The sequence below is a fragment of the Podarcis erhardii genome, assembly GCF_964252035.2.
Source record: "Podarcis erhardii genome assembly, chromosome: Z".
NCBI lineage: Eukaryota > Metazoa > Chordata > Lepidosauria > Squamata > Lacertidae > Podarcis > Podarcis erhardii.
This window is the reverse complement of record NC_138504.1, coordinates 7,905,789-7,932,034: the sequence shown is the minus strand read 5'-3', so window position 1 is coordinate 7,932,034 and position 26,246 is coordinate 7,905,789. Positions and strand designations below refer to the sequence as shown.

Below are 26,246 nucleotides of genomic sequence, written 5' to 3'. Positions count from 1 at the left end.
ATGTATTTATGACTATTTCTTCAAAACTGCTACTTGAAGAAATCCCCAAACTTAATGTTTTTAAACTTCAAATGGAGCTCAGAATCCACTTAGGCAATCCTTTGCAGTTGAATTAGGAGGCAGTGAGAGACGGCAATTTGCTGCTCCACACCCCAACCGAGCATCCCAGGAGCACACAGTCTTCCCTCTGATTGCAGAGCACCGTGGCTCCTCCCCCCCCCAAAGAACACCCCAGCCTTTCCTCTGCTTGCAAACATTGCCAGGGCTTCAGGGGGAAGCGGAGGCTGCCGGCAGAGCACTGTGGCTCCTCCCCCCACCCCCAGAGCACCCCAGGAGCACAAGGCAACAGCGATTTGGCTCCAGGGACCACACATTCGCTCCATAAGACGCGCAGACATTTCCCCTTACTTTTTAGGAGGGAAAAAGTGTGTCCTATGGAGCGAAAAATACAGTAACTCATTCTGAATCTGACCGTACATGGGTTAGAGCTCAGTGTTGAGCCTACCAAGTGGCAATAGTGACGGCGAAGATGACTTTCTTCACCGCCTCTATTGCATCTGCAGAAAACAGCAGCAGGAGACTCTTTCGGATGGTGCACAATTTAGCAGAACCACCTGCTCCATTGGGGCCCAGTACGGGCCACATGATCTCCTGCAATGATTTTGCAAAGTTTTTTGCAGATAAAGTCGCTCAGATTCAGAAAGAGGTAGACTCCACCGTGAGAGCAGGGCCGAGGCGGGAGAGTGCTGGAGTCCTGTCTAGTCAAGTTGAATGGGATCAATTCCAATCTGTTACCTGTGAGGATGTGGACAGGCTGCTTGGACGTGTGAAACCAACCACCTGTCTCCTTGATTCTTGCCCATCCTGGCTTATAAAAGCTAGCCAGAAAGGGTTAGACGATGGGCTTTGCAGGGTGGTGAATGCTTCTCTCTGTGAGGGAGCGTTCCTAGACCTGCTGAAAGAGGCAGTCATTAAACCACTTCTCAAAAAAACACCTCTAGACCTGGCCAATTTGGCCAACTATCACCCAGTCTCAAATCTTCCATTCTTGGGCAAGGTGATTGAGTGAGTGGTTGCTGAACAACTCCAGGCACGCCTGGAAGAAGCAGACCATTTGGATCCTATCCATTCGGGATTCAGGCCTCATCATGGGACTGAAACTGCCTTAGTCGCACTGGTCGATGATCTCCGGCGGGCTAGGGACAAAGGTGAGAGCTGTTTCCTAGTTCTGCTGGATCTCTCAAGCAGCTTTTGATACCATTGACCATAACATCCTTCTGGACCATCTAGAGGGGCTGGGAGGGGGGCACTGTTATACAGTGGTTCCGCTTCTTCCTCCTGGGCCATGTTCAGAAAGTGGTGGTAGAGGATGAGTGTTCAGACCCCTGGGCTCTCACTTGTGGAGTGCCTCAGGGTTCTCCCATGCTTTTCAACATTTACATGCAGCCGCTGCGAGAGATCATCAGGGGGTTTGGGGTGGGTGTTCATCAATATGTGGATGATACCCAGCTCTACCTCTCTTTCAAATCAGAACCAGTGAAGGTGGTGAAGGTCCTGTGTGGGTGTCTGAAGGCCTTTGGAGGATGAATGGCAGCTAACGAATTGAGGTTGAATCCTGACAAGACAGAAGTACTGTTTTGTGGGGACAGGAGGCGGGCAGGTGTGGAGGACTCACTGGTCCTGAATGGGGTAACTGTGCCCCTGAAGGACCAGGTGCGCAGCCTGGGAGTCATTTTGGACTCACAGCTGTCCATGGAGGTACAGGCCAATTCTGTGTCCAGGGCAGCTGTTTACCAGCTCCATCTGGTACGCAGGCTGAGACCCTATCTGCCCGCAGATAGGGTACATGCTCTAGTTATCTCGCTTGGATTACTGCAATGCGGGGCTACCTTTGAAGGTGACCCAGAAACTACAACTAATCCAGAATGTGGCAGCTAGACTGGTGACTGGGAACGGCCACCGAGACCACATAACACTGGTCTTGAAAGATCTACATTGGCTCCCAGTATATTTCCGAGCACAGTTAAAAGTGTTGGTGGTGACCTTTAAAGCCCTAAACGGCCTCGGTCCAGTATACCTGAAGGAGCGTCTCCACCTCCATCGTTCAGCCTGTACACTGAGGTCCAGCGCCAACGGCCTTCTGGCAGTTCCCTTGCTGCGAGAAGCCAAGTTACAGGGAACCAGGCAGAGGGCCTTCTCAGTAGTGGTACCCGCCCTGTGCAACACCCTCCCACCAGATGTCAATGAGAAGAACCACCACCAGACTTTTAGAAGTCATCTGAAGGCAGCCCTGTTTAGGGAAGCTTTTAATGTTTAACAGACCACTGTATTTTAATACTTTGTTGGAAGCCGCCCAGAGTGGCTGGGGAAACCCAGCCAGATGGGTGGGGTATAAATGATAAATTATTATTATTATTATTATTATTAACTGGAATTCTTGTGAATAGACACAAAACATAGGAAATAAAAACAAATCTACAGGATCCTTGGTGCAACTTATGTTGGGCCTTTTGCATACTTTTAACCCATTCAGCAATTTCGTTATATGAATAAAAAACAGGTCTACACATAACTGTTTATTGATTGGCTTTCTGCAGTCACAGCATGGCAACTGTGCAGGCCAACTACAGAAAGGTCTACAATTAGCAAATATAAAATGCTCTCCTACTTCTCCAGTCGGCTGTTTTATCTCCTACTCCTGACAAGTTTAGAGGCCAAAAAGATACAACTGTTGCTTCATCAGAATGTGCTTATTTACAAAAGTGACCCAACTCTGAGCAGCCTTCTACCCACCAAAGCCTTATGACAAATTGGTTTTCAAGTTCATTTGAAGTCACCTTCCATGTTGTGGTGGATGCCGTTTTGAATAATTTTCAAGAAGTTTCAAATATGGCATGGATGGGGGCCTGTTGTCTCAATTTATCTGTTGTCTCAATTTTTTTTTTTTTAAGGAACCTAAAGACTTACCAGCTTCTAAGCCATGATTTTGTGGGAAAGCAATTTTGCATCAAGAATATTAACCCTTTTGTAATGAAACTTTTTGCCAGTTCACATAAACATGCTCTGCATATAATAAATTGTTGCTGTTGTAGTGGTGCTGGTAATATAAGAGGTCACAATGTGCCAGGACAGGAACCCTTGGCCTGCTTTCTAGTTGTCCTCTAATATTTTTTTTTGCAAAACGCATACCCTGCTAGAAAAGGTAGAGTGCCTAGACTTCATATAAATACAAAGTTTTTTTTTTTAAAAAAAGCAAAAACAGTGACCATGGACTTAAAATGATCTCTCCTTCATAGCTGCTATCTGCAGTGAATTGTGCTTCCCCAGCTCTTCCTAGTTTACATTCTGGTTTTTACAAAACTATCTGAGATTTCCATTTTTGGGAAGTGGAATATGCAACAGCCCTCTCCATATGGCCCTATAAATGATGGAGGTAATACTTAGCACTCTTCAATTGGTCAACATAATGAAGACAAGGTTAGGGAGAAAGCAAGTTTGGAGCTTGTTATAGCCTATATCATCTACAGTGATGATTATTTAGACAAAAAAATTATAATAAATCACCCTTTTCAGAGAAACAGGAGTATTAATGAAATGCAGGAGCATCCATACTGAATTCAGGTGAACTGTCAGAAAGCTTAGGTTGATACCTTGTTGTGTTCTAGATGAAAATTCACAAGGAGCCTGAGCATTTTGTATCTTAGTCTCTCTCCCATGCCCAAGACAAGTGTTTTTAGGAATAAAGTCCTCTCTATTTTACAACAAAGGAGCTAGTGTGGGGAATATTTGGCCTCCCAGATGTTGCTGAACTACAACTCCCATAAGCCCCAGCCAGCAATGGGCAATAGTCAAGCCACATTTGAAAAAGCTAGTGTCATGGGTCAAAAGAAATAACTTACCCCTAAAAATGCCGGAGTTATTTATTTGTCAAGGCCAATGCCAAAGACAGGCCCCTCCCTACTTAACTTCCAAGACGACTTTGTAATACCAGCAGGCATTTCAAATTAAGGTTGATTCTATAGGTTGCAGTATATATTGTTTAAATAAAATAAATAATTTGGTCCAAGGAATGAAACTGGATCATTTTGTGGAAGACATTTACTAGTATCAGAAACAACCTTGTTTATGGAAACAAGTCAACATTTTCTCTTCATCCTTGATACAATAGCGTGAGAGTGAACAAATTTGGTTTTGTGTTTCAAGTTCTTGGGGAGGGCTATCTTATATTGTACTTGAATTTTGTGGTCATTCACAGATACCTTTCACTCTTTAAAAAAACTTTATTTTTCAAAATAATTGTAATTCATTAGACTGTATGTGAAGTTACCAATAAGGAAGTGAACCCAAACATCAGACATTTGCTGCACTTTCAACCTTTTGTAACACGCATGATTTTCAAAATGAGTTTTACATTTTGATTTTACAATTTTTTAAATTGTACGAATACTTATAAACAGTGGATTTTTTGACTTGGAAAGGGATACACATCTAAAGCACAAAAATACTGCAAAAATGTCATTTGAAAATGTGATTAACCTATTACAGTTTTAGTAAGTCAAATCTAGTTAGCACCTTACTGAAGTCAGCCTTGAGTGTAAAATTAGTGCATATAATTGCTAAATATGTACTGTTCAACCAGTAATGGCACATTACTAGCCAAATCCTTGAAACTGAAAATGTTTCAGCTTTCACACATCTGGAGTAAACAATGTTTCCAATTTAACACAGAAATAAAATAGGTTCTTGCTTCTTTTTAAGTTGATTTTTTGAAAAGCAATCATTTATAAAGATTGCATCAACATCCATTAGCAGAGGAAGATCCAACTTTATTGAAACTGCTTGCATACAAAATATATTGCACTATAACCAAACAAATGTCAACATAAAATCCAATCTGTTGTAGCTAATATGTACAGAGAATATTGCCCAAGAGCAGTTACATTACAAGGTCATTCTACCTTGGTTAATTATCTACAGTATTTTAAACCAAACAGCTTACAGATGATGTGTGCAAGGTACCAATTTCAGTTTTTTCAAATACTATACATTCCCCCAAAATAAATAACTAGAAATCAACATTTAAAGTTTGGCAATATTTAAGACTTTTTAATATTTGTTAAGTTGTGTGCAGTTTGTTGCCATTTTTATATGCTTGCTTGTATGCAAGGGGGTGGATGGGCGGAGAAAAAGCAGCAGAGAAACAAAAATGCACAACATGCAGATACAAGGGCCAGGTTTGTACAATTCTGTACATAATCACCCAAACTCCTACTGGAGTAATTTAAGAAAAACAGAATAGCTTAAAATGGAAGTCCTATTACACTTTTTTTTTTTTTTTTTGCAAGTACAATTTCATTCATGATCAGAAATAAAAAGCATCCCCCACCCCTATTATGGGCAACTAAACTTAATGCCAACTTCAGTAACATGTTTTGAATCTACTTGTACACGAGACCTTGTAAGACTGTTCTGTTTCCAAGGCTGTTGAACTACACTATCCCTGAATTTTTCTAAGTTTCACATATAGAAATCAACTTCCTTTCTCATCTGAGACAGATTCCAAATTTCAAACAAAAATGTAGGGGAACTAAAAAGAAAGCTATTCTTTAAAATTGGTCCTCTGGCCAACAGCAGGCACAAACTACTAGCTTATGAACAAGTTACAATTTGTTCCCTCAGTAACCATGAATTGTTTTAGTTTATCACAAATGGAAATAGGTTTAAAAAAACAAAACAAAAACAAAACAAAAAACTTCTCTTGTCCTGTCTGAAAAGGAAACAAAAAACAAAACACACCATCTCAGTAACACAATCTGCCATTATTTCAGTGCAAAATAAATTTTATATTCTTAAAATTGCCTAACTGGATGTTTATGCAAGGAAAAAAATATGGAAAGCATGCATTCTTCTAATAAAGTACTAATTGTTGGAGAAGTTTTGCTACATATATTGTACATTTAGTGTTTCCAACTCAGCTTCCCTGATTTCTGCATCCAAATATAGTATTCCTACCTGCCAAGATATAAAAAAGGCACAGATCATACAACTTTTTGCTAATGAAAATGACAATTTAGTTACATTACACATATATCGAGAGGTTCACTAAAATACTGAAAAGGTGAACCAAAATGTGAACTGACACAGGACATAAAACAGAACCTTTTAATGTTTAAGGTGAGTAACTCCTAAAAGATTAAAAACAGAAGCCCAATCTGATTACTGCAAACACTATTTATTCTAAAAATTGAAATTTAGCAGTGATTTTGACCAATTCATTGAAATGGTACAACTGAACAGAAATACCTATGCACAGTTTCATTATTTTATAAACAAACAAATGGATTATTTCATCGTTTGAAGTGCAATATGTACTTAAAAGCAATTTTTTCCAGAAGTTCAAGGTATTTTTAATGCAAGTAAAACATCTTATTTTGAAAAAACTGCATACTGATGTTTAAAAAAGGCGAAAAGAACTTTTTATATTCATTTCATGCCCTGCGACACCTTGCCTACTATTTGTCTTTGGCCTAATAAGTTTATCTAATGTGGAATAAGTTTTACTGAAACAGTTTAGGAAATATAACTTCTCAAACTATGCAGTTTAGGGTACTCCATTCACCAATGGTTGCTGACCATCCCCGCTGTCCGACTTCTCTTTCTTCTGGTTACGATCTTTACCCGTGCGCAACCGGCTACCTTCATTGGAGGTATTCTGTGATGTTTTAGTGTGGACACTCCTTTCATTATTGCAGTCAATTCTGATCTGAAACAAATTAGAGTTATATAAAGCATACCCCTTTGGCAATTTAAAAAGGAACATTTATCAAGACTCGTTGGAGAGCACTTTTTCTAAGAAGTTCTCCCCCTTCTTCAAATAAAATATATTCTAGAAGTGTGCCGTTAAAAAGAAACCAAATTTATTTTTAATACTGTTCAGGCATTTAGGCTTGTACAAAGGTCAGAACTTTCTGCAACACTTGACTGTATGTATCATAGCTATTAGTAATTTTGCAGGACTGGTTTCCTAGGCAAACCCAACAAACCCTGGAATTTATTTTCCAAATAAGATGGAAGTTGATCTTCTACAGGTAAGCATTTAGTAGTTAAAGCTAAGCAGTGGTTTATTTTTGTATATTTTTAGAAACAGGATTTCTAATTTCAAAAAATGCATTTCAGAACTTTTATTAAGTCAACTGTTCAAAAGTATTACTCTACTTGATCCTTTGGGAATGATGGAGATTAAAAACCTAAATAAAATTATTTTGTGTGGTACCAAATGGTGCCTGTTCCCTGGTGGACAGCAACCATCAGCGGAACTGGGGGAGGTGACGACAATTTTAGGTAATTCCCATCCCTCCTACACCAGCTCAAAGTGTTCATTTTACCCAGTCAGATTTAGGGGCACACAAGGGAATTAAGGAGGAATTGCTAAAAATTAGAGGCCCCCCCCGGGCTAATGAACATCTTCAGTCATTGGTAGTAATATACCATTACTGAGGCAACTTCCAATGACCAAATGTAAAGTTACAGAATTGCCGGGGGGGGGGGGACTCTTATGCAGACAGGGATAGGTGTGCATGGATGCATCACTCCATGACTATCAAGAGCAACTCCATTTATGCAGATGCTGATGAGTGCATAGGTAATAAATAAATAAATAAACAAATGATTTTTTTACCTGAAGTGACCCATCTGCTGTTCTCCCTTTAGTATCTCTTGAATTACGTTGACGGTTATCTGTTCGCAACTGTTCATCATTTCCTGCACATCAAAAATGGATTTTATAAAAGTCTTCCCTGTTATTGTTGTTCTTTGGATCTTATCGTATTTTCTGAGTATAAGACAATATTTTGCTTTAAAAAATTAGTCAAAAATTGGGGGTTGTTTTATACACAGATGGTGAATGCACAGGGGTTTGTGTTCAGTGCAGGCTTAGTGGTGGACTGGGCAAGCTTGTGATTGCTGAAGAAAAGCTCAACAACTTTGTCCAACCTGATCGCTGCTGTTTAAATATATGGTACTAAATATACCGGTGCTTTGATTAAAAAAAAGAGTCATCTTGACACATTGGGGGGGGGTGTCTTATGCATGGAAAAATACAGTACTTTTTAAATAGTAAACTGCACTGAGTATACTGGTAGGAAAGTGATATATAAATGTAAAAAAAGGAATGCTTTACATTTCTGGTGGAAATTAGATGTTCACACATTAAGATAGATAAAAATCATAAAACATTTTAGGGAAATGAGTCACAGAAAAACCTCTAATCAGTAGCTTAGGGTGGGACCTATAGCAAACCTGCCTTGATAAGCCCCAAGCTGTGCAACTTTAGGGACATATATTGTGTAGGAACAAAACAGCTTGTTAATTGGGCAGATTTGGTGTCCTTCTTGTGAGTGGACAACAGTATTTAATGATATGTATTTCTCCTCTGTATTCTCTCACTCCTTGCTTTCTGGAAATTCCAGTTGCTATTTTGCCTCTACCATTCCTCAGTTCGCATGGAATATGGTTTGGCCCGATTCAGTTTTAAACGGGTTTTGTTTTGTTACTGCTACAATGTTGTTCAGCAAATCTACTAGCTTCATTTCTTCATTTCAGACACACACCAGCTGTACAGGACGTGATCAAGAGCTCTAATAGCTCATCTGCCATGTAGTATCATAATCATTTACTCACCTTTGAAACCTCCCCGACCCCTTCCTCCTTGACCACGTGCACCTCCACCACGTCTTCGCCCATCTCCTCTACGAAGGTAGCTGTCACGCTCTTCTTCTGCTGGGGCTAATGACCAGTCAATAAGCTCATCTCTGTGATCAGACTCTGTTTCAGAAGCATTTGATGCTTCAGAATTAGCTCCTATCAAAGTTTAAAAAAACCAAAACATACCACAGTCTATTTTCACAATATTTTAGAAAAATCCAGCCAACTGAATGACCCACCGGTTAAAACTAGCCTCTTTCTAAAATATTAGTTTCATATAGTTTCTGTAATATTTCTCAGCAAGGGCAATGTAAAAGTAAAGTTCTAGTCTAGATTAATTTAAGCAGCTTATCTGTTTCAGAAAAGGGATCTCAGCTCAATTCACTAGTGCTAAGAATGAAGAGGAATTTATTATATGAGCTGCTGTTTAAAATTTGCTTTGACATAGCTGCAATAAGAGTCCTGATTACATGTAGCAGGTGTGAAGAAATTGTACAGAACGGCTTGTTAAGACTACTGCAAGTAGTGACAAGAACAATGTGTAGACTGACTTATATTCACAACAGTTTGTAGACACTGACCAATACAGTTCACATGACAATGTCAAAATTTCAGTAAAAATAAAAGCTTTTCATGGTGTTTTTGTAATTTGTTATACAGCACCCAGAAACAAATGAGAACCTCACTATCCAATTATGGATAATGGAAGAGGTAATTTTTCCTTCTGGATAAGAAATTAGGATCTTTGAACTCAATACATTACTTTCAACTTAACGTACATTAGTACGTTAATGAAGCTAAATTTATAGATGTTCAATCTGTATAGTATTTCAGAATGGACATTAAGATATAACCAAATGAACCTGACAATGAACATAGTAGGTGTCACAACTATTATGTAGAAGTCACATTTATTTCCATATCTGCAACTCATTCACATTTTTAGACATACTCAACCACATAACAAATAAAGGCAAATAACAAATCAGAGGGTACAAGTCTGAACAATCCAAGTTACCTACCTGAAGCATAGCCTGGTCCACGTCTCCCATGCCCTCTGTTTCTGTAGGGTCGGCTACCTCTTCCAAGGCCTGGGCCATCATCAGTCATGTATCCTTTTTCTTTATCTGTGCGGTTTGGTGGTGGTCTGGAAGTGGCACCAATCTGTCGAAGCTGTTCATCTATTTGCAATCTCTCTAGACGCAGTTGATCCACTTCCTATAAATAGAGAAATAAGTTACAGGAAGTTGCTGCCATTTTAACCAATCTTATTAAGTGTCTTGGTCAGAGGTTTGGCTTCTTCCACAACTGGCTTAAGAAATATATGATAATGTCAGGATTTAAACCAGTTACTCAGCATTGTTAAGAATTCTGTTTCCTACATAGCTATTTAACATCAGAATTTGAATCAGCTTAGAAACTCACAAACCATTGTTCTAAGCCAGGGGTGGCCAACTCTCAAGAGACAGAGATCTACTTTCAGAATTAAAAACTGGCAGTGATATACCCCTGTTTTTCTGGGGTTCAGCTCAAAGTTGTGGAGCTTTTTTGGGGGAGGAGGAAAGCCCCGGTTTTTTTGGGGGGGGTCAGCTCGAATCTGTTGAGCTTTTATTAGGGGTTAAAAAAAACTTTTTGGGGGGGAAAGGCTAGGGACAAAGGGGTAAAGTCACTCACAAAAAGATCACAAAAAGTCACTCACAGAAAGATCACTATGGATCAAAACAGCAGCAGAGAAAGCTTCAGAAAGCTCCATCTTCCCTCCCAGAGATCATACAGCTATGGAGGGGGGGCGAGGGGGGTAGGAGTCAGTTTGGGGGCACTAAGGAAAGGGAGCCAGAGATCGACCGCGATCTATCAAAACCTCACAGGGATCTACCAGTAGATCACGATCGACCTGTTGGACATTGCTGTTCTAAGCTAACTTTTCCACTCCCCACGAAGTATGTTCATTTTCCTTACCTTTAAATAGTTGAGGTGATAATCCAAAAGAACTGTGGCATTTGTAATGCTGTCCTTGGTTCCCACAAAGACAAAAGGAACCATTCCCTAGAAAGAAATTGGTGAATCAGAGATCTTCAGATGCAAAGCCATAGCAATTGCAATTTCTTTAGGAAAAGAATGAACATTCCTAGCTCTACCGATACTCATAACTTTCCAGATGGCATTTAAAATCTATGTGAATTTTGTTAAGCAACATAAAATACTACAAGCAAATAATAAAGTATCAGTCTCCAGGTGGTTTACATAAAGACTGTGGGTTCTTTCCAACTAAGTTCTACTCAGAGTAGATTCACTGAAATTAATGGACCTAGGTTAGTCATGTCCATTAATTTCAATGGGTCTTCTCTGAGTAGAACTTTGGATACAATTCTATAAAATTATATTTATTCATAATAAAGATAACTCACAACTTACATGAGGATTACATCCTGGAGATGGTGCATATATACAAAAAACCATGCTTTGGAACTGCCCCTGGGGGAGCAACCTTATCTTCTGGAGCTGGTGCATTGAATAGGCCTACCCTCCAACCCGCAAGCGAGGAAGAGCTTAAAAGCTCTTTCTGAGCGGGGGAACTGCACAAAAAAACCACTCTGCCTTTCGTGTATTTAATCTGTGTTATTTCTACTGTGCAAAGTTGAAATCTCACATGCAAGCAGTTGTGAGCTACCTGTATATCTCAATTAAAGCCAAGCGGTGTACAAAAGAAAAAGAAAAAAACAAGTCAGTTGAGGAAGGTGTAAGCGAACAAAGGTTTAAAGAATTCTTTAGCAGTCAGTACTATCTCTTCCTCATGAATTACTTAAGGGGATTCCAGAAAGTGGGTGCTATCACTGAAAAGGCCCACTTTTGCATTGTCCTAAAGTGACAACATGCTGGTCCTGAACTGACCAGTGGTGTTTCCTCAGAAGATCTTACAAATTAGCTTGATCTGTACTGTGTACTGTGGGAGGTGGTCTGCTAGATATCCTCATCCCAGGATAAAATCAACAAAACATTGAATTTGGCTCACAAGTAAGTAGGCAGCAGATGCTGATCTCAATGCTGAGTGTGCCATGAACGCATCTGAAGTTGCAACTTCTGAACCAGTGCAGAGCACTGAAAGTGTCTAATCATGAGTTTATCATTGCGTGGACCATCATGGCAAGGGTATCCCTGTCCAGGAACCGTCAAAGTTAGCACACCAACTGAAATTGGTAATAAACGCTCCAAGACAATGAGGCCAGCTGGGTTTCTAGAGGTAGCAATTGGTTGAGCAGCAGAGTCAAACTATGCACCAGCTCCTTTAGAGAGAGTAAAACTCCATCCAGAGCAGGTATACAACTCAATTGCTCGGCCTGGAAACTGCCCATCCACAGTGTCTACACGTTGTAAGAATTTAGTAGCTGTTTGGGTATCTTCAGCATACTGGTGACACCTTGACCCAAACCTCCAAATGAATGCACCCAACAGCTTCATATAGGTATTAAATAGCAATGGGGATGATGAAAGGGACCCAGGCAGAGTCGTTCAGCACAAGGTGGGAGAGAACCTGTACAGGAATGAAACAATCCAAAAACAGTGTTCCCAACTCTTAGATGCAAACCAGATGAGATGAGCATGGGCAGAGAGCATATAGCAAGCTGCATACATCTTGTGTACATCTTCAGGCATGAGTAACTGCAACAGATTCCATAAAAATGGACAGGATGATACGCTGAACACTTCAGAAACTTTATCAATGGCAACACTTAGCTTCACATGGAGGCAGGCAATAATCTCCTCAGATTGCCTTGCAGAATTTCAACAGTGGGCTTCTGAGGTTGACAGGACACCCATAGCAGCCCCAGTCAATTTCTCTGACCAAACACCAGGTACAACTCTCATCACCCAGGAAAGAGGAGAGGGGGTTTCATGTTCTGGCGATTCCCTCACTGCAAGATGTGAGGTTACAGGGAACCAGGCAGAGGGCCTTCTCAGTAGTGGTGCCCTCCATGTGGAACATCCTCACATCAGATGTCAAGGAAATAAACAACTATTTTACTTTTAGAAGACATCTGAAGGCAACCCTGTTTAGTGGAGTTTTTAATATTTTATGTTTTATCAGGTTTTTAATATTCTGATGGGTGCTGCCCCAGAGTGGCTGGGGAAAACCAGCCAAATGGCTGGGGTATAAATAATAAATTATTATATTAATATTATGTATAATTACCCTTGTGGACAATGACTCCCCTTCAGACCATCTAATTTGGATTGGTGATGCACTGAGTACCTAGGTGGGCAAAGCTGGGTCAGATAGATTTTAACCAGCTGATTCATTCAGGTAATATGTGGCAGGTCTGTTCCCTTATCCAGAATTTTGTTAAGTACTGGCCTGGTGTTCATCAACAGGACCAGCTGATCAGAGGGCACAATAGTCCTAGGGGAGTGGTTACCCCACTTAAATGACACATTACATTTTGTAAAGTTAGGGAGCAAAGTCCATAAGGATTTGCAGCCTTCCCAAGAGGAAAAAGACAGTTCAGTGACACCTCTAATTCCCCTACGCCTGCAAGGGTATAGGCATGAACATCATAATAATAATAATAATAATAATAATAATAATAATAATAATAATAATAATTTATTATTTATACCCTGCCCATCTCACTGAGTTTCCCCAGCCACTCTGGGTGGCTCCCAATCGAGTGTTAAAAATAGAGAATGGGCAAGAGATTGGTCCCCCACCTCTCCAACAGTATCCTCTCCCCAGCAAACCATGCCTTCCCCTTCCATTGTTACATGTTAAATGTACATTTATCTGTTAAAAGATGATCCTTCGGTTATCACTTACGTTAAGTGTTAAATCAACTTGCAAAAGAAGAGGAAGAAAACGAGGGGAGGGGAGGTTCAATGTTACTTACCTGCCAAGTTTTGAGTTCAGGTTTTTGCTTTCTCCCTGCCACAGTTGATGACACAACTAACGCCTGCAGTGTAAGGAATGCAAGTATTAGTGATGTCATTAAATACATAGGAGTTAACACAGAACCTTCAACTCAAAACTTGACAGGATATAAACACTGCAACCCAACTTTTAAAGATGCATTTGAAAACTGCAAATAGGTATATGCCTAATTTACAGTATACATTGGTAGAACTTTAAGTGTCCAAGTATCTCTCTGCAGTAGTTACTTTCTGCTTTTTGAGACATGGTCACCATACAAGCACTTTATAGTTCCAGAGAAATTATGCAACGGGCCAATGCAACAGATTTGTGTTTTAAATATTTATTAATACATGTGTTTGATAAAAAAAACCAAAGGCAAGTGACAAATATGCTACTGGAACTAACTGTACATTTAAAAAAATTACAATTGTACAAAACTGTACAATTGTACAAAACTGTACAAAAAAATTACAATACAATTTTTTTGGCTAAATACCACCACCAAACTTTTGACTCAATCTATTAAAGTTCTGAGCCCATAAGATACAGCAGGATATAAAGACTATCACCAAAACCTAAGCTGTGAGATATACTTAAATTCTGAAATGGAAATACAACTCTCGATGTTCCCATACATGAATCTGTTGCTCTTTCAGAACCTAAAAAAAGGAAGTCTGTATTATGACCCTTTAAGATGCCTGGCTTCTAAGCCAGTCTCTTTCACAGTTCTCCATTTCATACCCCCCCTCAGTCAACTAATTTTTTATGTCCATTGAGCAATCCTCATTATACCTTTGAAAACCTTGGGATTCACACAAGTCTAATGATACTGACTTGTATGTGCATGGTGACATTTTACTACACAAGAATTTATACATGGGAAATGGTTTGTTATTAATGTACAGGACAGGGTGGATAAAAATAAATGATTTTTTAATTTTAAAAAAAAATTGTATTTTTTGTATTTAAATAGGATTTCTTTGATTTAAATCAGATTTTTAAATATAAAATGCTTCTGGAGTAAAAATCTTTCTAAGTATAGTCTTCTATTTAAATTACATTATAGTCCAAAGGCTATGCATCAGGAAATGAGGATTTGTTTTAAGTTTTTCATGTGTGCTAAAACTAAGTTGTTGTTTTTTAAACAAAAACATTTAACCACACCAGTTAACAAACATGGATACATATGCTACAATGTTATTGCTTTAGTTAAATAAATTGCTTAAATTGTTATTAAGGAAATGATAATTTTTCTCCTTCCAATAAAGTACAGCAGAAAAGTTGTCCAAATATAAAGTTTACTTATTAAACCTCGCAATAATTTCATAATTATCTGCTTATGTATTTCTAATAGCATAACCAAATCAGTAATTTTTGATATAACTGTAAAAACTACTCTGAAAATTTATTATTCCAAAAATGAAACCTTCCTCTGGTTGTAAATATTAAGATTATACCAGCAAGAATGAGTCTTTCTGTATAAAAAAATTAAAAATGATTTAAATCAATTTGATTAAATCAATTTGATTTAAATCAAATCCACCCTGGTACGAATTATCCAAACATAATAAAGGAAAACCTTCAGTTTTCAACAATATCAAGTTAATGTTATCAGATAAGGTACTCCGGGGACTTGCATCCTGGTTTAAATTTCACCTCTGCCATGGACCTGCTGTGTATTCATAGGGAAAGTTCCCCTCTCTCCTAATTCAAGGTCTTAATTTCTAAAATGGAAATAGCGACCTATTTCACCAGGCTAAAAATAAGGATAACTAATGGCACTTTTAGGGACGCGGGTGGCGCTGTGGGTAAAACCTCAGCGCCTAGGACTTGCCGATCGTCAGGTCGGCGGTTCGAATCCCCGCGGCGGGGTGCGCTCCCGTTGCTCGGTCCCAGTGCCTGCCAAGCTAGCAGTTCGAAAGCACCCCCGGGTGCAAGTAGATAAATAGGGACCGCTTACTAGTGGGAAGGTAAACGCCGTTTCCGTGTGCTGCGCTGGCTCGCCAGATGCAGCTTGTCACGCTGGCCACGTGACCCGGATGTGTCTTCAGACATCGCTGGCCCCCGGCCTCTTAAGCGAGATGGGCGCGCAACCCCAGAGTCGGACATGACTGGCCCGTACGGCCAGGGGTACCTTTCCCTTTCCCTTTAATGGCACTTTTAAGTACAGTCATACCTCGGGTTGAAGTAGCTTCAGGTTAAGCATTTTTGGGTTGCGCTCCGTGGTGACCCGGAAGTAGCGGAGCGCGTTACTTCCAGGTTTTGCCGTTTGTGCATGCGCAGACACTCAAAATGATGTCACGTGCATGCGTGGAAGCGGCGAATTGCGACCCGTGCATGCACAGCTTGCATTTGCTTCAGGATGTGAACAGGGCTCTGGAACGGATCCTGTTCGCATCCAGAGGTACCACTGTACAATGAAATATTGTTCTTAAAACAGAGGTTTATTTAAACAGATCAATCATAATAAGGCAGGGTTGTTAACTTAAAACCTATATGCATAAGTTTTATAATAGAAATGGACAGTGCTTAGGAAATTGCATCTGTCCCCCCACCCTCGCTAAATATGAAACAGCATATAAACCAAGTCCACTTTATTTCACTTCACATACCTCTTCCTGTGGAATATTTTTATCATTTTCAGCCTCAATTCTCACTCTTACAACGCCTGATTTATCCACGATCTCCTGAATGAGTTTTCCATTTTTTCCTATAACTTTTCCTATTATAAAAACATACACAACAGGGAGAATTTAGGGATTTGATCAGACAAACAGAAATATTAGCACAAAAGATATTTCAGCAACTATCTGAAGGTTTCAACCATGTGTTGCTACAGTAAGTTTGCATACCAACCACTCCCTTCCATGGGGCTTGTGAGTGAATTTGGTTGAGTGCACATAGAAGCTTCCCTGTGAGATTGAGAACCATGCACACAAACATGCTCCATCTCCATTGATTATCGTATTTACACTTTTCTCCTAGCCTATGGCTTAAAAAATTGGACTCATTCAACAACAAAAAACCCACATTATCACAAAACAGCAATGTACATTCATCTTAATTCAAATCAGGTGCTCTAGATGTTATAGATCATGATTAGCATAATGAAAAATTTTAAAAACCACAATTTTAGAAACAGTAACTTCAATCGCATATCCCCATTTTTAATCAGTTTATCTCCTCAAAATGCAAGTATGCTACCTGGTTACTGTAACTAGTCTTCATACAACCCTATAACTTGCAGTTATTTGATCCTCATGCACTGCAGGATTATACCTACTTAAACGCAAGAGGCAGATTTCTGTTTGACTCTAAACTTATAAGAATATAAAAATAGGATAATTAAGACTACATCTCTCCATAACAGTTGGCAGAGGGTCTTGGATTTTTGGGTGTGTTTTATTAGATATAGTCATTATTGTAAACTGCTTTGTTATTTCTATGATATATTTTTATAAACAAAATAAACTTATAACATTTATAAATAAACTAATTAATTATGAAACTGAAATCAAATTGAAATATGTTAACAATTATTTCAATTAAACAAAGTGGTTCTTCCAGCTTTTGGGGTGCAGAATGTAAAGTAAGCAAGTGCTGATTCAGTGGACAAAATAATGTCTGTCAATGAGGAAAAGTAAATATTATGCTTTTTAGTTAGCAAGTCAAGTATTCATAATTTGAGAACTGAAATGCTCAGATAGTGGAAAGGCACAAAAGAGGAGCAAAAAGTTATCCATATGGACTTCCTAGATATTTGTAATATGCAGGATAGCATCTCCTGGCTCTAGTGCATGTGATCAATTGCTAGACGCTGGATCCAGTAAGAGACACAATTAATAGATAAAATATATCACTTGTTCTATTACTTAAAATGCCTATTCCAAAAGCCAGATAAACGCCCTCAGTGTTAATACAGAAAAGCATCTTTTAACTCAAAGCTGTCTAATGCATGGTTTTGAGAAGCTATGTGTGGACTTTTTATGGTGTGTATTGTTAGGATGTTAAACCACAACACATGTATCACAACTGAAGCTTAAAGAATAGCACAGCCATGTTTCAAATCGTCTTCTGATCTTTCCAAGGAAAAGAGCACTGACTTAGCTTTTGAACCAACAGTGAACTTTTCATGAACTTTTTCTTTTTCTGAAAATGCCACAATTAATTGGTAGTTGATGTAATCATGAGCTCATATATGTTCACATTCACTTGCTTTGATATCGACTAATTGGCTAGCTTTGATGTTATCCTTATCTGTGGGGTTTGGCTGCTGGGCTCTGAGAACGGAAATGGGAAGCTATCTGTTAGATTTGGGTATTTGCCATCTATGCCCTCATTCGGTCAGGTGAAGTGATGGGAAATCAGGTCAAAGTGGTGTATGTTGCTTTGTATCTAGAGTGTGCGAATGTTTGCTTGGATATGAACAAGCCATCTCCTTGCTGCGGTTTCTGTAAAGTCTAGGAAACCTGACAAGCTCATAAGCATGCACTTTTCTTTAATAAAGCATTTTTGAAAACGTTATGGCATTTTTGACATCCTTCTTTGGTATAGCAGCACTCAACTACTCCCTGCTTTGAGCCTTAGATTCCGAACAGCTTCAAAATCATAGTTCAAATCAACATACCTACTAAGTTTCTGGGGACTTGGATGACATCTTCAGCAAATTCAAGGTAACTTCTCGCCCTCTTTACTGCATCTTGATCCTATAGGAAATACAAATAAAATGGATGTTAAAGGGCTGCAGTGTCTTAGAATCAGAGCTGTGTTTGTATGTGTAAGTGAGAGTGAGAGAGAAAGAGAGAAACAGATGCAACTCACCTCTCCATAAATATGGAATGTACAAGTGTCTTCATCAAGATCTATAGCTGTCACACCTGGTACTTTCCTGGCTTGTTGAATATTAGCACCATGAGTGCCAATGGCCAAACCCATTAGATCTTCACGTACAATGAATTGTTCATGAAATCGTGAAGCAAGCTGCCTTGAACTCTGTGAAAAGATGCATTCTTGGTTATAAATGAAACTTTAGAGGAGTGCAAAATCAGCAAAGTTCCTCATGCCTCTCTTTGAGACGCCTTAAAAAGTACCAAATACAATCAGTTAAGCTAGCAAAGCAATTACGTGTGGAAAATCTGTTAGCATTTTAAAGTACCGTAGATTCTGGCATATAAGACGACTTTTTAACCCCGGAAAAGAGATTTAAAAGTTGGGGGTCGTCTTATATGCCGGGTATGGCTGCCGTGGGCGGCGGGCTCCACTCCACTCCGGTGTGGAGCGGAGCGCACCGCCCACTGCTGCTGCGACGGCAGCTTCCAAAACAGCAGTGAGCTCCTTGCCAGGAGGAAGCCGCTCAGCAAAGCCGGCTTAGCATTGCTGGGTGGCTTCCTTTCGGCACGGAGCCCGCCACCCACTGCCGCTGCCCAGCGAAGCTGCTGAAGCGTATAAGACGACCCCCTCAAATTGGCGCCTAATACACTGGAATCTACGGTATTCACCATTCCAAAAGTTCAGCTAGGTTCAAATTATATGGTCTCAATAGTTATTGGTAGGCAAGCCTGTAAAATGAAAACTACAGTGGACTATTTCATCATCATCATCATCATCATCATCATCATCATCATAATTTATTATTTATACCCCACCCATCTGGCTGAGTTTCCCCAGCCACTCTGGGCGGCTCCCAATCAGTGTTAAAAACAGTACAGCATTACATATTAAAAACTTCCCTGAACAGGGCTGCCTTAAGATGTCTTCTGAACGTCAGGTAATTCTTTATCTCTTTGACATCTGATGGGAGGGCGTTCCACAGGGCGGGCGCCACTACCGAGAAGGCCCTCTGTCTGGTTCCCTGTAGCCTCACTTCTCGCAATGAGGGAACCGCCAGAAGGCCCTCGGCGCTGGATCTCAGTGTCCAGGCTGAACGATGGGGGTGGAGACACTCCTTCAGGTATACAGGACCGAGGCCGTTTAGGGCTTTAAAGGTCAGCACCAACACTTTGAATCGTGCTCAGAAACGTACTGGGAGCCAATGCAGATCTCTCAGAACCGGTGTTATGTGGTCCCAGCGGCCACTCCCAGTCACCAGTCTAGCTGCCGCATTCTGGATTAATTGCAGTTTCCGGGTCACCTTCAAAGGTAGCCCCACGTAGAGCGCGTTGCAGTAGTCCAAGCGTGAGATAACTAGAGCATGCACCACTCTGGTGAGACAGTCCGCGGGGAGGTAGGGTCTTAGCCTGCGTACCAGGTGGAGCTGGTAGATAGCTGCCCTGGACACAGAGTTAATCTGCGCCTCCATGGACAGCTGTGAGTCCAAAATGACTCCCAGGCTGCGCACCTGGTCCTTCAGGGGCACAGCTACCCCATTCAGGACCAGGGAATCCTCCACACCTGCCCGCCTCCTGTCCCCCAAAAACAGTACTTCTGTCTTGTCAGGATTCAACCTCAATCTGTTAGCTGCCATCCAACCTCCAACCGCCTCCAGGCACTCACACAGGACCTTCACCGCCTTCACTGGTTCTGATTTAAAGGAGAGGTAGAGCTGGGTGTCATCTGCATACTGATGAACACCCTGCCCAACCCCCCTGATGATCTCTCCCAGCGGCTTCATATAGATATTAAAAAGCATGGGGGAGAGGACAGAACCCTGAGGCACCCCACAAGTGAGAGCCCAGGGGTCTGAACACTCACCCCCCACCACCACTTTCTGGACACGGCCCAGGAGGAAGGAGCGGAACCACTGTATGACAGTGCCCCCAGCTCCCAGCCCCTCTAGACGGTCCAGAAGGATGTTATGGTCGATGGTGTCAAAGGCCGCTGAGAGATCCAGCAGAACTAGGAAACAGCTCTCACCTTTGTCCCTAGCCCGCCGGAGACCATCAACCAGCGCGACCAAGGCAGTTTCAGTCCCATGGTGAGGCCTGAATCCTGATTGGAAGGGATCCAAATGGTCCATCTCCTCCAGGCGTGCTTGGAGTTGTTCAGCAACCACCCGCTCAATCACCTTGCCCAAGAATGGCAGATTTGAGACTGGGCGATAGTTGGCCAAATTGGCCGGGTCTAAAGATGTTTTTTTAAGAAGCGGTTTAATGACCGCCTCTTTCAGCGGGTCTGGGAAGGCTCCCTCACAGAGGGAAGCATTCACCACCCCGCAGAGCCCATCGCCCAGCCCTTCCCGGCTCACTTTTATCAGCCAGGATGGGCAAGGATCAAGGAGACAGGTGGTCGGTTTCACTCATCCAAGCAGCCTGTCCACATCCTCGGAGGTAACAGATTGGAATTGATCCCATGTAACAGGACCAGACAGAACTCTAGCACTCTCCCGCCCTGGCCCTGCTCCACAGTGGAGTCTACCTCCTTCTGAATCTGAGCGATTTTATCTGCAAAAAACTTTGCAAAAGCATTGCAGGAGATCTTGGGGTCCCTACCAGGCCCCGGTGGTACAGGTGGTTCTGATAGATTGCGAACCACCTGAAAAAGTCTCCTGCTGCTGTTTTCTGCAGATGCAATGGAGGCGGCGAAGAAGGCCCTCTTCGCCGTCGCCATTGCCACTTGGTAGGCTCGACGTTGAGCTCTAACCCGTGTCCGGTCTGATTCAGAATGAGTTTTCCGCCACCGGCGCTCTAGCCGTCTCAACGATTGTTTCATCACCCTCAGCTCCGGGGAAAACCACGGGGCTGTCCGGGCTCCATGCAATCGGAGAGGGCGCTTCGGAGCCAGACAGTCAATAGCCCTGGTTAACTCCGCATTCCAGCGTGCCACCAGGGAATCAGCTGAAAGGCCATCAACTTGGGATAAAGCATCCCCTACCACTCTCTGGAAGCCAATTGGATCCATTAAGTGGCGGGGGCGGACCATCCGAATCGGTCCCACCTCCCTGCGGAGGGGAAGGGTTGCGGAGAAGTCCAGTTGCACCAGGAAGTGATCTGACCATGGCACTTCTTTTGTTTCGCTTTTAGTTAATGTCAGATCACCAACATCCGTAGAGGTAAACACCAAGTCTAAGGCATGTCCGTGGCTATGAGTTGGGCCAGACTTATTCAGGGACAGCCCCATGGAGGCCATGCTTTCCACGAAGTCCCGAGCGGCCCCTTGTAAGGTCGTGTCGGCATGGATGTTAAAATCCCCCAGGACAACCAAGCTAGGTGTCTCCAGGAGCATATCCGCCACGACCTGAAGCAGCTCGGGCAGGGAATCCTTGGTGCAGCGGGGAGGTCGGTACACCAGTAGGAATCCTGTACTGCCCCTATTGCCCAACTTCCAGAACATGCACTCAGAAAACTGGGTCTTCCCAATAGGACGCCTGGTGCAGACTAATGACTTCCTAAAAATCACTGCAACCCCCCCTCCCCGCCCACATGACCTGGGTTGCTGTGCGTAAGAGAAACCTGGTGGGCAAGCAGCGGCAAGGACAGGCCCATCTGCTTCATCCAACCAGGTCTCTGTCACACATGCCAGATCAAATCCGCCATCCACAATCAGGTCGTGGATGGCAGTGGTTTTATTCATCATTGACCTGGCATTGCACAGCAACACTTTCAGGTCATGTGGGTTTCCCTTGCTGATTACTGTATCCTTCCGGTCAGGACCAGACCTGGAGGCAGGGATAGTCCTCAAACAACGACTAAACCTGCCTCCTCGGTAAAGACATGGTCTGGTCTTAGCATAACTCCTCCTCCTGCCCGTGATCACTGAGATCGGGTGTCCCAATACATCTCCTCCTGTGGAACCTGCCCCACCCAATCTATTGGCTGAGGCCCACTCCCAGGCAGCCATGACCCTTCCCCTTAAAAGGCAAAATACAAACTATATAATAATTTAACAGAATAATAATAATAAAACAAAACAGAACAAAACAAAACAAAACAAAACAAAGCAAGAAACAATAGCCCTGACTAAATGCTTATCCCACCCCAAGCAAAAATAAAATAATGAAATAATATAATATTATAAAAAACAACAACCACCATTTAAAGTGCTGCAAATTAAAAGCGATTAAAACATTTAAAACCATTGTGTCCATTGCTGCCGGTAGCTGCTCAGACCTCTAAACTGTAGTGGTAGTGCAGGCCCCGCCCCCTAGGCCGGATGGAGTTGGCAGGAGAGGGAGCGGTCTTCTCAGCACTCACACAAGCAGCAGCAGCAGCCGTGTCCCGGAGGCCTCTCTCAGGCCTCTTATGCTGTGGTGGTGAGTGCAGGCCCCGCCCCCTAGGCCGGATGGAGCTACTGCTGGCAATGAATTAAATATCGAAGTGTTATCTACCTCTTTGGGACAGTGGGCCAACACAGTCATACTTCTGCTTACATATCCCTCTGGATATGTAAACTTCAGGTTGCGAACACAGCAAACCCGGAAGTGTATACCACCTGAAAACTCTCCACAGAGGTATCAGTAGAGCATATACAACTTTAGTGGAGTTTCAGTGCAGTTTTTTTCAAATACAAACAGATACAGTACCTCTAATTGTTTGCTTGCTTCTTCGTTTCTCATAATCAATGATAACTTGGTGCGAAGACTTCGGAAGTGCATATCAATGAGCATATTTGCACGTTTTGTTGTTACCTCATCAATAGACTAAAGAATTTGGGGACAGGAGGAAAAGAGATCTTTGATCAGTATCACATCCAATGTAAAACAGTATGAATACACCAAAAGCAGAAACACATACCAAAATTATAAGCTGATGGGCTTCAGAATCATATGTGACTGAGAATGCCCCAACTGCCTTCTTGAAGTCCTTGTGTGCGGATTCCTTAGCACACCTAAAACACAAAGTACTTAAAAAATTCAGAATGTTCATTTAATGGAACCATCATATCGTAAAGCAATCACAGGATTGCATGAAGAACAGTATAACCTAGTATGCTCTGCACCATAGTGTGAGGTAAGAGAAGAGCTGCCCAAGAGCTCCACTGTGTTTCTCAGCTGACCTGCCCTTATCACAACAATGCCAATATAACAATGAAATGCCACAGTCTAGGAAAAAGACCTGAGTCATGTATGATATTTAAGAGACTAAAAGTGAAATAATTCACAAGCCTCCAACGGTAGTTAAATTTATACTTACACATTTTCATTTGGTTTCAACTAGTTAGGTTATCTGCCCCATACATGTACAGGCAATTAAATAGTGACAGGTGAGATTTGGGATCCTAATCATTCATATTCATGTATATATTGCAATAAATACAATATTTTAATTAAATGTTATGTTGCTGTACACAATGCCTTTCAGGGCTTTCAGAACTATCTAAACTGCAATGTATTTGTAAACATCTTTGTAAAAGTCAAGCATTTGTTGTTATTGGAGTAGAACAAAAACTATAATGAGATGGTATTACAAACTTTAAAAAATGAATTAAAACTCTTTATAAAAGATCTTTATACTCACATTTGCCTTAAATCTTCTGGTACATCAAGTCTGATTTTATGAAACGTATCCTTTGTTGCAGGTTTGTTGGGATTCACAGATCGTAGACGCTCAATTGTGACAATTTCATTGTAGGTAGCATCACAGGCTGCATATTCTATTACATAAAACTAATTCAAAAGAACAAAATTGTCTAAGAGAATGTTTAACTGAGAAGTGATGTGTGCTACAACTGTACTTCGAAGGGGTCTCACTACGTCTGGGAGAAACTACATTTTTTTGCTTTAACATATATTTAAGGTAAAAGGTAAAGGACCCCTGGATGGTTAAGTCCTGTCAAATTTGACTTTGGGGTACAGCACTCATCTCCACTTTCAGTCTGTGTTTTTCCAGAGACAGCTTTTCTGGGTCACGTGGCCAGCATGACTAAACTGCTTCTGGAGCAACACAACACCGTGATGAATGCCAGAGCGCACAGAAACACCATTTACCTTCCTGCCGCAGTGGTACCCATTTATCTACTCACAATGGTATGCTTTCAAACTGCAAGGTTGGCAGGAGCTGGGAAAAAGCAATGGGAGCTCACTCTGTCACACAGATTTGAATTGCCAACCTTATGATCGGCAAGTCCAAGAGGCTTGGTGGTTTAGACCACAGTGCCATCTTCGACACATATTTAAACTTGGGTTCTAGGAGGAAATTTCCAATAAATTGGAAGTACTTGAAAAGAGACCCACAAGAACTTGAAATCCAAAAGCTACACTTAACATGTCAATGCCAGAATATTAAATTATATATATTCCTACCTCACCCTTTATCATTCTCACTTTAGCCAGCCACCAGCAACATGGTTCCTTTTCATTAGCCCTGGAATAAACCTAAACAAAATCACAGTGTAGAATATCATATTATTATGCAGTAGACACAGTCACAGAATATGACTCCTAATCTCAGGGTCATGGGTTCAAGTCTCACATTGAGCAAATGATTCCTGCATTGCAGCGGTTGAACTAGATGACCCTCTTGGACCCTTCCAACTCTACAATTCTATGATCTAGTGGAAAAACAGGACACCACACTAATAGTGCTCCCCACTATACTGGAAATTAGTAGTTGAAAAGAGATTATTATTCATATCCCCCTACATACCACTGAGTTGCAGCACCATAACCATTCTGCTGTATTAAATGTACATGGTCTAGCCATATTCAAAGCCATCCTGCACCTCATCTGGGCGTGATCTGGAAGCTAGTTTTTTCAAGGCGAGTGTGGTGGGGAAAGAATCTGTAATGGATATTTTCTACTCTCTTTCAATAGCAAGTTTTCAATTTCTAAAAAATACAGTGTTTCAAAAAAACCCAAAACTGAATGCATTAAGAGTCAGTTTGGGCAGTTTCACAGTTATTCTTTGGTTCTTCATACATGTTCAATGAATGCATGGAAGCGGAACTGGATTGTAGCATCAGGCTTTGCCTCAGCCAGTGTGAGAAAGTTGAGAATGGCTCTGAGCAGGTTCTGTACAACTATATGCATATACAGTTTGTACCAGGCAATCCAGTTGTGCATGGTGTAAACAGCTGAATGCGTGCAAATTATGGGACAGCACCAGTGGGCACAATCTTACCCTCAACAAATTCATTAAACATATGGGGAAAATATGTAATTGTTGAAAGTCTGTAACCAAGTACCCAGAAGTAAGCATGTTGTTATTCAACTGGACTAACTCCTAAGGAGACATGTAGAGGATTGTGCAGTTAGGAATTTCCAAGTAAAGCTTTTAAACAAACACTGCAGTTCGAATGATTTTGGGTTATTGGAAAAAGTCTGAAATATTTGTAGATCAAGTAAAAAAGTGCATGCTTTTAGTTTAATAAAAACCAGGTAAATAAGCACACTATCAGTTAGAACTATATCAATTGGGGTCAATGAAAAATTTTCAATCCTCAATTTTTTCTGGAAAACCCGCAGCATTGCTTCAAATCCTATACATGCAAGCTGCTTGATGATTAGAGCCAAGGGCTAGAGACTGAGTAACAGGTTGCTGTATGTTCCAAGTTGAGATGCAAAAGAATCTCTGCTGGACATGAACTAATTGCCCAACATAGGGTTTGTGCTGAAGTGCAAGTCAGCAGCAGCCTGGCATCAGGCTGGGTTAAGACAGATCTCTATGAGAAGCTCTTGATGCATGTAGCATGTGGGATTGAGGCTACAATTAAGGAGAGACATGCAACAGTAAATTATCTCTGATGGGTATAGAAAAGATAGTT

General features: G+C 41.3%; 1 protein-coding gene and 1 long non-coding RNA gene across 4 annotated transcripts in view; both read right to left on the bottom strand.

The window, feature by feature from the left end:
- The window catches only part of LOC309334084, a 184,622-nt gene that overhangs the window by 40,145 nt on the left and 118,231 nt on the right, over positions 1-26,246 (bottom strand). The window lies entirely within an intron of this gene.
- The window catches only part of FMR1 (fragile X messenger ribonucleoprotein 1), a 28,080-nt gene continuing 6,639 nt past the window's right edge, over positions 4,806-26,246 (bottom strand). The window contains exons 4-16 of one of the 3 annotated variants that reach the window (XM_081848064.1): positions 24,786-24,857; positions 24,001-24,149; positions 23,278-23,371; positions 23,067-23,183; positions 18,431-18,601; positions 18,237-18,315; positions 16,222-16,331; positions 13,587-13,649; positions 10,663-10,749; positions 9,726-9,921; positions 8,680-8,859; positions 7,679-7,761; positions 4,806-6,763 (exon numbers count right to left, since the gene is read on the bottom strand). In XM_081848064.1, the coding sequence (XP_081704190.1) occupies positions 6,602-6,763; positions 7,679-7,761; positions 8,680-8,859; positions 9,726-9,921; positions 10,663-10,749; positions 13,587-13,649; positions 16,222-16,331; positions 18,237-18,315; positions 18,431-18,601; positions 23,067-23,183; positions 23,278-23,371; positions 24,001-24,149; positions 24,786-24,857 (1,563 nt within the window). In that variant the 3' untranslated portion in view covers positions 4,806-6,601. The remainder of the gene's footprint in view (positions 6,764-7,678; positions 7,762-8,679; positions 8,860-9,725; positions 9,922-10,662; positions 10,750-13,586; positions 13,650-16,221; positions 16,332-18,236; positions 18,316-18,430; positions 18,602-23,066; positions 23,184-23,277; positions 23,372-24,000; positions 24,150-24,785; positions 24,858-26,246) is intronic. The other 2 variants (XM_081848066.1, XM_081848065.1) reach the window with 2 other exon arrangements.